Genomic DNA, 13,062 nt, shown 5'->3' with positions numbered 1-13,062 from the left:
GGGGCGTGGTTAGCTGCTGCAGGGGGGCGGGGTTAGCTAGGTGGGGGGATGGCACAAGGTGGAAGTTTTGCCTAGGGCACGAAACTTCCTTGCACCGGCCCTGCACCTAATACCTAAGTATCCAGCAAACAGAGCTGTGTTGCCCAAGTGATAGATTTTGGCTGGGGTTGGGTTACAAATCATTTGAAAGGGGGGGGGGGGGATGAAATATTGTTGTTCTTATTGTATGAGTAAAAGGCAGTAGAACTGTACTTAGCCTGTGCTGATTGAGGGCATCAAGAGAGAGGGTGGGGACCTGTCCCTCTCCACTGTTTAAAGACAGAGCTGATTAGGCTCCACAGATAGTCTTTTGTTCTGTTAAGTGACCACTGCAGCTGAAATCACTGATAATCAGGTCTAAGTGCTTAGTCCTGCTGTGGGGACAGTGTTTCTGTGGAAGGGACGGCCCAGACTGCACTAGCAGTGAGGTCCCCCACTGAGAGCTCAGCTGAAATCACTGAGTGCTGGGTGGAACCTCAAGAGACCAACTCGCAGAGGTCACAGTGGTGGCAGCAGCAGGTGATGGCGCAGGGCCATTGGCAACAGAGTGGTGGAGTGAACGGTAGCACAACAAACAGCAGTGGCCAGAGCGAACAATGAGCAGCTGGAGGAACGAGCAAGGTGCCTTCTTACCCCCCACCTGTGAGGTGTACTCACGTGAAAGCACCTCCGAACTCTGAGTCTCCACTGACCAAGGACAACACTGGTGAGCGCGGTGCGGTGGAGGGAAAAGTGAGGGGCACGTTAAATAAACATTTGTTTGTTGGACTATATTTTAGTGACTTTGCTCCAGAATGCTAGATTTGTGACTGGGAATGGAAACTTATATAAATGTTTCCTAGTAGGCCAAGATTTTTAAAATGCATTATTTGCCAAGGTTGTTATCTCACATCGTTGCTATCTTGAGAGGTCATTATGTTGGGGAGTTTCTGTACTAAACATTTTTATTATTATAATTAATTTTTACATAAGAATGGTCATACTGGGGCAGACCAATGGTCCATATAGCCCAGGACCTTGTCTTCTGACAGTGGTCAAGGCCAGGTGCTTCAGAGGGAATGAACAGAACAGTTTAAGTGATCTATCCCCTGTTGCCCATTCCCAGCTTCTGGCAAACAGGCTAGGGATACTCAGGCCTGGTCCCCACTAAGCCCCCACTTCGGACTAAGGTACGCAAATTCAGCTACATTAATAACGTAGCTGAATTTGAAGTACCTTAGTCCGAACTTACCGCGGGTCCAGACATGGCAGGAAGGCTCCCCTGTCGATGCCGCGTACTCCTCTCGGCGAGCTGGAGTACCGGCGTCGACGGCGAGCACTTCCGGGATCGATCTGGGATTGATTTATCGCGTCTTAACCAGATGCGATAAATCGATCCCAGAACATCGATTGCCTGCCGCCGGACCCTCCGGTAAGTGAAGACGTACCCTCAGAGCATGGTGTTGCATCCCTCCCTATCCTGGCTAATAGCCACTGATGGACCTATTCTCCAGGAATTTATCTAGTTCTCTTTTAATCCTGTTATAGTTTTGGTCTTCACAGCATCCCCTGACAAAGAGTTCCACAGGTTGAATTTATGTTGTGTGAAGAAGTACTTCCTTTTGTTTGTTTTTTAAAACCTGCCGCCTATTAATTTCATTGGGTGACTACAAGTTCTTATGTTATGTGAAGGATTAAATAACATTTCCTTATTCACTTTCTTCACACCAGTCAAGATTTTATAGACCTCTATCATATCCCCCCTTAGTCGTCTCTTTTCTAAGCTGAAAATTCCTAGTCATTTTAATTTCTCCTCCTGTTCCATACCCCTAATCATTTTAGTTGCCCATCTCTGTACCTTTTCCAATTCCAATATATCTTTTGGGGGATGGGGTGATCAGATCTGCACACAGTATTCAAGGTGTGCACGTACCATGGATTTATATAGAGGCAATATGATATTTTCTGTCTTATTATCTATCCCTTTCTTATTGATTCCCAACATTCTGTTTGCTTTTTTGACTGCCGCTGCACATTGAGTGGATGTTTTCAGAGGGCTGTGTTGGTGAGTATCTGAGGCCTGGTCTACACTAGGCGTTTGTCGAAGTTAGCGCCGTTACATCGAATTAACCCTGCACCCATCCACACCGCAAAGCTATTTAGTTCGACATAGAGGTCTCTTAAATTCGACTTCTGTACTCCTCCCCGACGAGGGGAGTAGCACTAAATTCGACATGGCCATGTCGAATTAGGCTAGGTGTGGATGGAAATCGACGCTAATAGCTCCGGGAGCTATCCCAGAGTGCACCACTCTGTTGACGCTCTGGACAGCAGTCCGAGCTCGGATGCTCTGACCAGCCACTCAGGAAAAGCCCCGGGAAAATTTGAATTCCTTTTCCTGTCTGGGCAGTTTGAATCTCATTTCCTGTCTGGACATCGTGGCGAGCTCAGCAGCACTGGCAACGATGCAGAGCTCTCCAGCAGTGATGGCCGTGCAATCTCAGAATAGAAAGAGGGCCCCAGCATGGACTGATCGGGAAGTCTTGGATCTGATCGCTGTGTGGGGCGATGAGTCCGTGCTTTCCGAGCTGCGCTCCAAGAAACGGAATGCAAAGATCTACGAGAAGATCTCTAAAGACATGTCAGAGAGAGGATACAGCCGGGATGCAACGCAGTGCCGCGTGAAAATCAAGGAGCTGAGACAAGGCTACCAGAAGACCAAAGAGGCAAACGGACGCTCCGGATCCCATCCCCAGACATCCCGTTTCTACGAGGCACTGCATTCCATCCTAGGTGCGGCCACCACCACTACCCCACCACTGACCGTGGACTCTGAGGATGGGATATTGTCCACGGCCGGTTCCTCGGACATGTTAGTGGACGGGGAAGATGAGGAAGGAGATGAGGAGGACGAGGCAGTCGACAGCGCTTACAACGCCGATTTCCCCGACAGCCAGGATCTCTTCATCACCCTTACAGAGATCCCCTAGCAACCGTCCCCAGCCGTTAACACGGACACAGAATCTGGGGAAGGATCAGCCAGTAAGTGTTTTAAACATCTAAACATTTATTTTTAACAGAACAGGAATATTAAGAATAACAACAATGGGTTTCTCATGATTAGTTTGCCCTAGGCGCTTAACGTTTCAGTCCTGGGCAGTGCAACTATTGAAAAAAAATCTAACAATGTCCGGTTTAGCATGATTGTTCTGCCCAAGCCGCTCTACTGTTTAGTCCCTGCCAGTGCAGCTACAGTAAAATGCGGTCTATATGTCCGGGGATAGAGCAGAAATCTTCCTGGGACATCTCGAGGAAGCTCTCCTGGAGGTAATTGGAAAGCCGTTGCATCAGGTTCCTGGGGAGAGCGGCCTTATTGGGTCCTCCGTAGTATGACACGTTGCCGCGCCACAAGACAATCAAGTACTCAGGGATCATTGCCCTGCACAGCAGGGCGGCATACGGCCCTGGTCTTTGGAGGCTTTCTCGAAGCATTCTTTCTTTATCGCTGTCTGAGATCCTCATCAGGGTGATGTCGCTCATGGTGACCTGCTTTGAATTAGGTAGGGGAATATTAGTGTTGGGACTGCTTGCCCGTTCCTTTACAGAACTGTAACCGCTGGTTTGCAGCCACGGGGTGGAGGCGGGAGAGGGGCAGCCTACAGGGATCGTTCCCGGGGACAGCCGCGAGGAGGTGGGACAGGGGCAGAGTTCCTGCTTGCCGGATTGCTGGCAGCAGGGACTGACATTGCTTTCAATGTGAAAGGAGGCCAGTGCTAATATTAAAGTTTTAAGCTGCCACAAGTCTACGGCTTACCATGTCTGCCTGCTACACAAATTCCGGTGTCCTGCCCCGCTTCTCAGATCTGCTGTGCAAGACCCCAGGCACTGAATGCGAAGGCCGAGAATTCGACCTTGTCCTGAGTGCGCATGTGATAGGTGCTGTGCATGGTCTTGTTCACAGAGAAAGACTATGTTCTTTGTTCACAACTACATTTATCTTTCTGAAGAATTCACTCCCTTTTTCCCATTCCCACAGCCACATCTGCGACTGTCTCACAACCTAGCCTGGCATCACACTCCCAGAGGCTAGCGCAGATTAGGCGTAGGAAGAAGAGGACACGGGAGGACATGTTCTCGGAGCTTATGGGCTGCTCCCGAGCCCAGGCAGCACAGCAGACCCAGTGGCGGGAGAACTTGTCCCAAATGCACCAAGCACACATGGAACGGGAGGAGAGGTGGCAGCAGGAAGACCAGCAGGCGACTCAAATGCTGCTTGGACTAATGAGGGAGCAAACGGACACGCTCCGGCGCCTTGTCAATGTTCTGCAGGAACGGAGGCAGGAGGACAGAGCCCCGCTGCAGTCTATCTGTAACCGCCCTCCCCCGCCACCAAGTGCAATACCCCCCCTCACCCAAAGTGCAAAGAAGGAGGGGCGGCAGAGTCCGTGCAAACTCTCACTCCACCCCTGCAAACAGCTCTAGTAGTAGAAGGCTCTCATTCCCCAAAATTTGACAAGTTCTTTCCTTCCCGCCTCACACAAGCCCCCGTCCAAGTTTCACCTCCCAGTTGCATGTGTAGTTGCTAATAAAAAATACGTTTCTGTTAATTACTGTTTCCATCATGTTCTTTTGGAGGAGGGGGGGAAGGGGGTTGGTAATTGGACAGGACAGTCACCTTTGGCAGGGTACATAGGCGGAGGGCAGGTCCAGCAGCAGGGCTCATACACAGTGCAGTCACTAGTTACCCTGGTCAGTCTGGGAGGTGGTTTTCATGTTCTGTGGTGGGGGGTGGGTTGCTCTGTGACTTTGTGGCGGGGGAGGGCAGTTACAGATCTTATGCGGCGGTCCTTATCCTGGATCACAGAGCCACGCAGCAGGGGATCTGTAACCGTCCTCCCCCTGCCACAAAGTCACATAGCCCCCCCATACACACAGTCCCGATCAGGAGGGGTGACAGGCTCCATTGAAACAACCAGTCCACCACAGCGGAGCCTGTCAATCCTGGAGTTTAGAAGCGTCATTTGCGTGACTACACTACACCCGCTCCCCACCACAGTCTGCGTCCCAGGTTTAAAACATTCCCGCGAAAACAGTAATAAAGAAAACGGTGTTCATTAACAAAGTAGAAGTGATTTTATTTCTAAACGTGTGTTGGAAGGGGGTGAAGGGGGTATGTAACTGGAGAGGATAGTCAACATTAACTGGGTAAAGAAACGGGGGCAGGTTCAGCTTCTCTGTACACTAACTTAAAAGTCACAGGTTACCCTGCTCAGTCAGGAACCTAGCTTTCAAAGCCTCCCGGATGCACAGTGCGTCCCGCTGGTCTCTTCTAATCGCCCAGCTGTCTGGCTGGGCGTAATCAGAAGCCAGGCTATTTGCCTCAACCTCCCACCCCGCCATAAAGGTCTCCCCCTTGCTCTCACAGAGATTGTGGAGCACACAGCAAGCTGCTATAACAATGGGGATATTGGTTTCGCTGAGATCACAGCGAGTCAGTAAGCTTCTCCATCTCCCCTTGAGACGGCCAAAAGCACACTCCACCACCATTCTGCACTTGCTCAGCCGGTAGTTGAAGAGTTCTTTTTCACTGTCCAGGGCGCCAGTATAGGGCTTCATGAGCCAGGGCATTAGCGGGTAGGCTGGGTCCCCGAGGATGACTATAGGCATCTCCACATCCCCAACAGTTATTTTGTGGTCCGGGAAGTAAATACCTTGCTGCAGCCGTCTAAACAGACCAGAGTTCCTGAAAACACGAGCGGCATGAACCTTGCCCGGCCATCCGACGTAGATGTTCGTAAAACGTCCCCTGTGGTCCACCAGTGCTTGCAGCACCATGGAAAAGTAGCCCTTTCTGTTAATGTACTGGCTGGCCTGATGGTCCGGTGCCAGGATAGGGATGTGAGTTCCATCTATGGCCCCACCGCAGTTTGGGAATCCCATCGCTGCGAAGCCATCTATGATCGCCTCCACGTTTCCCAGGGTCACTACCTTTGACAGCAGTACATCAACGATTGCCTTGGCTACTTGCATCACAACAACCCCCACGGTAGATTTGCCCACGCCAAAGTGGTTCGCGACTGACCGGTAGCTGTCTGGCGTTGCAAGCTTCCAGAGGGCTATGGCCACTCGCTTCTGGACAGTCAGGGCTGCTCGCATCCGGGTGTCATTGCGCTTCAGGGCAGGGGACAACAACTCACAAAGTTCAAGGAAAGTTCCCTTCCGCATGCGAAAGTTTCACAGCCACTGGGATTCATCCCAGACCTGCAGCACTATGCGGTCCCACCACTCAGTGCTTGTTTCCCAGGCCCAGAATCGCCGTTCCACGGCATCAACATGACCCATTGCCACCGTGATGTCCTCGGCGCTGGGTCCCGTGCTTTCTGAGAGGTCTGTGCTACTCTCAGACTTCAGTCCCTCACCACGGTGCCGTAGCCTCCTCGCCTGACTTATCTGCATCTGCCTCAGGGAAAGGTGGATGATAAGCTGCGAGGCGTTGAGAACGGCCACAACTGCAGCGATGGTCGCAGCGGGCTCCATGCTCGCAGTGCTGTGGCGTCCGCGCTGTCACTGACTAGAAAAGTGCGCGAACTGATTTCCCGCCGGCGCTTTCAGGGAGGGAGGGCGGGAGTGATGGACGGATGACGACAGTTACCCAAAAGCACCCTCGACACATTTTTTTTACCCAGAAGGCATTGGCGGCTCCACCTAAAATTCCAATGGGCAGCAGGGACTGCGGGAACTGTGGGATAGCTGCCCACAGTGCACCGCTTCCAATGTCGACGCTTTCCCCATTAGTGTGGACTCACAAAGTCGAATTACTGTCCTTAGTGTGGACACACACATTCGACTTTGCAATATCGATTCCAAGAATTCGATTTAAGTAAAATCAAACTACTCTCGTAGTGTAGATATACCCTGAGTGTCTGTTGCGGGACAGTTTGTCAGTTTGACCATGTGCTTGATTGTTTGTTTGAAAAGTGTGAATTGGGAGTGCTTTGTTCCAGGTGGGCCTTGAGTGGGCCTGACTGTTATAAAAAGGCAGTCAGCAGCGAACCAGCTGAGCAGCGAACAGAGGAGGCTAACAGAGGCAGTTTGCCTGGGGAGAGCCCACTGAGATTTCCATCTTGTGGGCTTCTCTGAGTAGTTACTGCAACAGCTGAGGAAGCTGTTAGAAGGAAGGTAATATGGATGGCAATCGTTCAGCTGTTGTAACCTGCACAGGTTGTGCCATGTTTGTCTTTCTTCCACAGGACAGAAGCAACTTTGTCTGTACAAAGTGCAAGCTGGTCTCCATATTGGAAGAGAAGGTTCGAGGTCTGGAGAAACAAGTGTTGACCCTGTGTTGCATAAGAGAAAATGAAGATTTCCTGGAGAGACATCAGGATATGCTTCTATGGGCACAACTTTCTGAAGAATCAGAGCAGGCTGCGCAGCGGGGACAGAGGGACGGTGAAGAACTTTGGCAGCAGAAAAAGAAAGAAGAGCGGCCATGTGCCAGCAATGGAGATACAGGTGAGCAACCGTTTCATGTTCTCTCCACAGGTACTAATGCGAAGAGTGGACTAGATGATACAACTGAGGGAAGGGAGCAGAAGGAGACTCAACTGAGTGGAAGGCATGAGATGTACTGTCATAGGGATAGGGGTTCCACGACCACCGCTCCCAAGAGAAGGAAGCAGGTGGTGGTGGTCGGGACTCCCTCCTCAGGGGGACTGAGTCATCTATCTGCCCCCCCGACTGAGAAAAACGAGAGGTCTGCTGCTTGCCAGGAGCTAGGATTCACGATGTGACAGAGAGACTGCCAAGATTCATCAAGCCCTTGGATCGCTACTCCTTCCTGCTTCTCCACGTGGGCACCAATGATACTGCCAAGAATGACCTTGAGCGGATCACTGCAGACTATGTGGCTCTGGGGAGAAGGATAAAGGAGTTTGAGGCACAAGTGGTGTTTTCGTCCATCCTCCCTGTGCAAGGAAAAGGCCTGGGTAGAGACCGTCGAATCGTAGAAGTCAACGAATGGCTACGCAGGTGGTGTCAGAGAGAAGGCTTTGGATTCTTCGACCATGGGATGGTGTTCCAAGAAGGAGGAGTGCTAGGCAGAGATGGGCTCCACCTAACAAAGAGAGGGAAGAGCATCTTTGCAAGCAGGCTGGCTAACCTAGTGAGGAGGGCTTTACACTAGGTTCACCAGGGGAAGGAGACCAAACCCCTGAGGTAAGTGGAGGAAGCACGAGCAGGGAGTGCAAGACGAGAGGACTCCTGTCTCATACTGAGAAAGCAGGACAATCAGCAAGTTATCTTAAGTGCCTATACACAAATGCAAGAAGCCTGGGAAACAAGCAGGGAGAACTGGAAGTCCTGGCACAGTCAAGAAACTATGATGTGACTGGAATAACAGAGACTTGGTGGGAGTACTGTCATGGATGGATATAAACTGTTCAGGAAGGACAGGCAGGGCAGGAAAGGTGGGGGAGTTGCATTGTATGTAAGAGAGGAGTATGACTGCTCAGAGCTCTGGTATGAAACTGCAGAAAAAACTGAGAGTCTCTGGATTAAGTTTAGAAGTGTGAGCAACAAGGATGATGTTGTGGTGGGAGTCTGCTATAGACCACCAGACCAGGAGGATGAGGTGGACAAGGCTTTCTTCCGGCAACTAGCAGATGTTACTAGATCGCAGGCCCTGATTCTCATGGGAGACTTTAATCACCCTGATATCTGCTGGGAGAGCAATACAGTGGTGCCCAGACAATCCAGGAAGTTTTTGGAAAGTGTAGGGGACAATTTCCTGGTGCAAGTGCTGGAGGAACCAACTAGGGGCAAAACTCTTCTTGACCTGCTGCTCACAAACCATGAAGAATTAGTAAGGGAAGCAAAAGTGGATGGGAACCTGGGAGGCAGTGACCATGAGATGGTCGAGTACAGGATCCTGACACAAGGAAGAAAGGAGAGCAGCAGAATATGGATCCTGGACTTCAGAAAAGCAGACTTTGACTCCCTCAGGGAACTGATGGGCAGGATCCCCTGGGAGAATAACATGTAGGGGAAAGGAGTCCAGGAGAGCTGGCTTTATTTTAAAGAATCCTTATTGAGGTTGCAGAAACAAACCATCCCGATGTGTAGAAAGAATAGTAAATATGGCAGGCGACCAGTTAGGCTTAACGGTGAAATCCAGGCCAGTCAGCATCACCTCGGTCCCTGGAAAAATTATGGAGCAGGTCCTCAAGGAATCAATTCTGAAGCACTTAGAGGAGAGGAAAGTGATCAGGAACAGTCAGCATGGATTCACCAAGGGCAAGTTATGCCTGACTAACCTAATTGCCTTCTATGATGATGTGGTGGGGCGATTATCCCACACCTAGAGAGACTGGGCTGCGGCAGGCCTAGGCGCCTGCGTAGACGCGCGGCCAATCAGGAGAGGGCTTACTGGGAGCCAATAAGAAGGCAGATTGGAGCCAACCAATCAGGGCCCGGCTTAGCCATATAAAAGGCTGCCCAGAGCAGGAGCAGTCAGTCTGTCCCAGGCCTTCAGAGGGGAAGGTCTGTCTCCAGAGCTGGGAGGCCAGCACCACGGACAGCGCAGTGCAGGCCAGCCTGAGAGAGTGGGAGAAGGCCCTACTCCATAGCCTGCTAGGCGGCAGGCCTGGGAGGAGGAGGCCTAGCGTAGTGAAGGGCTGTTGGGGAAGCGGTCCAGAGGGATAGTCAGAGGAGGAAGGAGAAGGAAGACAGTGAGACTGTCACACGAGGGCCTCTGGACCGGGGCTCAGAGTAGTGGGCGGGCCTGAGTCCCCCCCCCTTTTTCCCCCTTTGTTTGCTGTGCTACCCCACGCACAGCCACGGGCCGCAGGGAGTGGCCGGTCAGAACCACATCAGATCCTAGACGGTGAGGATCGGACTTGAAGGTGTGGGGCTGTTGTTTACGCCCCCCCCGGAAGGGGGTGTGATTGGACAAAGGGACACTGTCGGAGGGCAGTGCTCCGGAAGAGGACGCCGACGTCGGGAGCAACGCAAGTCCGTGCACCCCACAGAGGCGAGACGACAGGCGGAACGCCACCCAAAGAGGGCGCTCTACTGGCGCAAAACTAATTCCCCGAAGCGGCCAGGAGGAGGCGCCACAGCGGTGAGCTACCGACCCTGTCACACGTGGTGGAGAATGCGGGCAATAGCGGTCCGCCCCTGATACGAGGGGCCAGCGCCAAGACTGCGGACTATTGCCCAGAGCAGTGCCGTGCGCTGACAGACGGTCGACCCGGATTGTGGGTGCGGACCAGGACCCACCAAAGGGGTCCAGAGGGTGGGGGTTGAAGCGGGAATAACCCGCTGAACCCCATCATGGAGGCTGAGAAGCTATTAAAATGGCTGCTAGAGAAGCAGCAGGAGCAGTCGGCCCAGCAGCACCAGCAGCAGGTACAAATGCTGCAGCAAATGACCACTCAGCAGCAGCTGATGATGACCCAGCACCAAGAGAATCAGCAGCAGCTCCTCTGAGAGTTGGCCACCCAGCAGCGGGTGCAACAGGAACAATTGGTGCAACAGATGGCCGCACTATTACGGCCGGCAGGAGGCACCCCTGCCGCCCCCATGGGAACCGGACTGGGGGATACCCCAGGAGCACTACCGATACGTCTCACCAAGATGGGGCCCGAGGATGACCCAGAGGCCTATCTGGTGACATTTGAACGGGTGGCGACTGCTGCCCGGTGGCCCGCAGAACATTGGGCCACGTTACTAGCCCCTTATTTGACGGGGCAGGCTCAGGCCGCATATCGGAGCCTCGACCCCCGGGAAGCGCTCGAGTACGCCCGAGTCAAGGCGGCCATCCTAGACCACACCGGCATTAGCCCAGAGACCTACCGACAACGTCTCCGTAAGGAACAATATCCTCCGGGGGCCCGACCCCGCGCCGTAGCCCAACGCATCCGGGACCACTGCTGGAGGTGGTTGAACCCCGAGGGCCTGACGGGACCCCAGGTGGCGGAGCTCGTGGCCTTAGAGCAGTTCACCCAGATCCTACCCCCGGGAGGGAGGGCCTGGGTGCGACGGCACCGACCGGCCACCCTCTCCGCAGCAGTGGCCTTAATGGAGGACTACTTGTCGGCCGAGGGGGCAGAGGCGCCACCCCGAGCAGCCGAGAGCCTTGGTCGCAAGGGCGGCGCAGGGAAGGGGAACTCCCGTGGGGCGGGAGCCCTCGGACCACTGGCAGGCAACAGCCATCGACACCAGCTACCCCCCAACCCGGAACCCCGACCTAAGTTATTACCGATGGCGACTCGGAGGGAGCGACAGCCCTCGGAGCGAACAGGCCCCCCCGGAGGAGGCCCAAGCCCGACCGAATCCCGAGAGAGGTGCTGGGGCTGCGGTCAAGAGGGCCATTTCCGGCGAGATTGCCCTTTTATGGACTGCAGCTATGGGCAGGCCTGGATGGCCGGACAACGGGCACGGAAGAACGGGGTAAGAAAGTTGATTGTCCCGGTCCAGGTTGAAGGGAATCCCACCAATGCCCTCGTAGATTCAGGGTGTAGTCAGACCCTCATACGAGAGGGGCTGGTCCCGAACCTCAATCTTTCGGGGCCCCCGATCTACCTGCAGTGTGTGCATGGAGACATCCGCCAGTATCCCACAGCCTGGGTCAAGATGGGAGTAGGCGGCCGAGAGGAGGGTCTCCGAGTAGGAGTGGCCCCTAGGCTGGCCTACCCGGTGGTGTTGGGACGAGATTGGCCCGGCTTCGGAGAGGTCCTCCTAAGATATCAGCCACCCAAGCCCCGACCAGACAGGACTATAGCACCGGGAACGGGGCTGCTTGGGAGCAGGCTAAGGGATGACCCCGGCGAGGGGACCTCCTCGAGGGCGGAGACCCCTGCGAGTTGTCCGGGAGACAGACCCCGTTCAGTGGAGGATGCCCGGGTAGAGTTAGAGCGCGACGGGGACTTCTTACGTGAGCAACGGGAAGACCCAACCCTAAGCCGAGCCTGGGAACAAGCCACCAACCCTGCTGTTGAGGGGGACGGGATGGTACGGACTCCGCAGGGCCCCCGCTTTGAGGTATGGCAGGACCGCCTGTACCAAATAGCGCAGGAACCCCAGACCCGAGAGACGTTCCGCCAGCTGTTGGTCCCCCGGAGACTGCGAGCCGGCCTCCTCCACTTAGCCCACTCAAACCCTTGGGCCGGACACCTGGGACGCGAGAAGACCCTACAGAGGGTGGCCCGCCGGTTTTTCTGGCCAGGCATCCACCGGGAAGTGGCAGACTTTTGCGTCTCGTGCCCAGAATGCCAGCGAGCCGGACCGAAAGGGGTAGCTCCTGCACCCCTGGTACCCATGCCAGTCGTGGGGGTACCCTTTGAACGGATCGGGATGGACCTCGTCGGCCCCCTTGAGCGAAGCAAGACAGGGAACCGCTTTATACTAGTAGTCGTGGACTACGCCACACGCTATCCCGAAGCCGTTCCTCTAAAGACAGCGACGGCACCGACCATTGCGGGTGAACTGGTAAAGATTTTCGCCCGGGTTGGGATACCCGGTGAAATATTGACGGACCAGGGCACCAATGTGTCCTCCAAGTTAATAGCTGAGCTATGTCGCCTCCTCCACATCCGGACCCTCCGGACATCGGTGTACCACCCGCAGACCGATGGCTTGGTAGAGCGGTTCAACGGTACACTAAAAGCCATGTTGCGGAAGTTTGTGGAGGAGGACCCCTCACATTGGGATACCTTGTTGCCGGCCCTGCTGTTTGCAATAAGAGAGGTACCCCAGGCCTCGACGGGGTTCTCGCCCTTCGAGCTCCTATACGGCAGGCAGCCCAGAGGAATACTGGACCTCCTGAAAGAGGAGTGGGAAGCACAGGAAACACGGGTCCTTGGGACCACACAATACGTGCTACAGCTCCGGGAGCGACTCCAAACGTTAGGGGCCTTCGCCCGTGAAAACCTGGAACGGGCCCAGGCAGGTCAGGAGCGCCTCTATAATCGAAGGGCCAGAGGGAGGAAGTTCGCCCCAGGCGATAGGGTGTTGCTGCTGCTGCCCTCGTCCGAGTCGAAACTCCTG

At 54.1% G+C, this 13,062-nt stretch overlaps 1 protein-coding gene across 1 annotated transcript; it reads left to right on the top strand.

Moving 5' to 3' along the window:
* The first annotated feature begins 242 nt into the window (after positions 1–242).
* Positions 243–4,541, top strand: LOC135977277 (myb/SANT-like DNA-binding domain-containing protein 1). Its single transcript, XM_065577254.1, has 2 exons — positions 243–3,060; positions 4,055–4,541. The coding sequence occupies exon 1, from the start codon at positions 2,484–2,486 to the stop codon at positions 3,006–3,008; it is 525 nt and encodes a 174-aa protein (XP_065433326.1). The 5' UTR covers positions 243–2,483; the 3' UTR covers positions 3,009–3,060; positions 4,055–4,541.
* Positions 4,542–13,062: the final 8,521 nt, after the last annotated feature.

Source organism: Chrysemys picta, chromosome 23 (assembly GCF_011386835.1).
Source record: "Chrysemys picta bellii isolate R12L10 chromosome 23, ASM1138683v2, whole genome shotgun sequence".
Classification (NCBI taxonomy): domain Eukaryota; kingdom Metazoa; phylum Chordata; order Testudines; family Emydidae; genus Chrysemys; species Chrysemys picta.
This window is presented reverse-complemented; position numbering and strand designations above follow the sequence as displayed.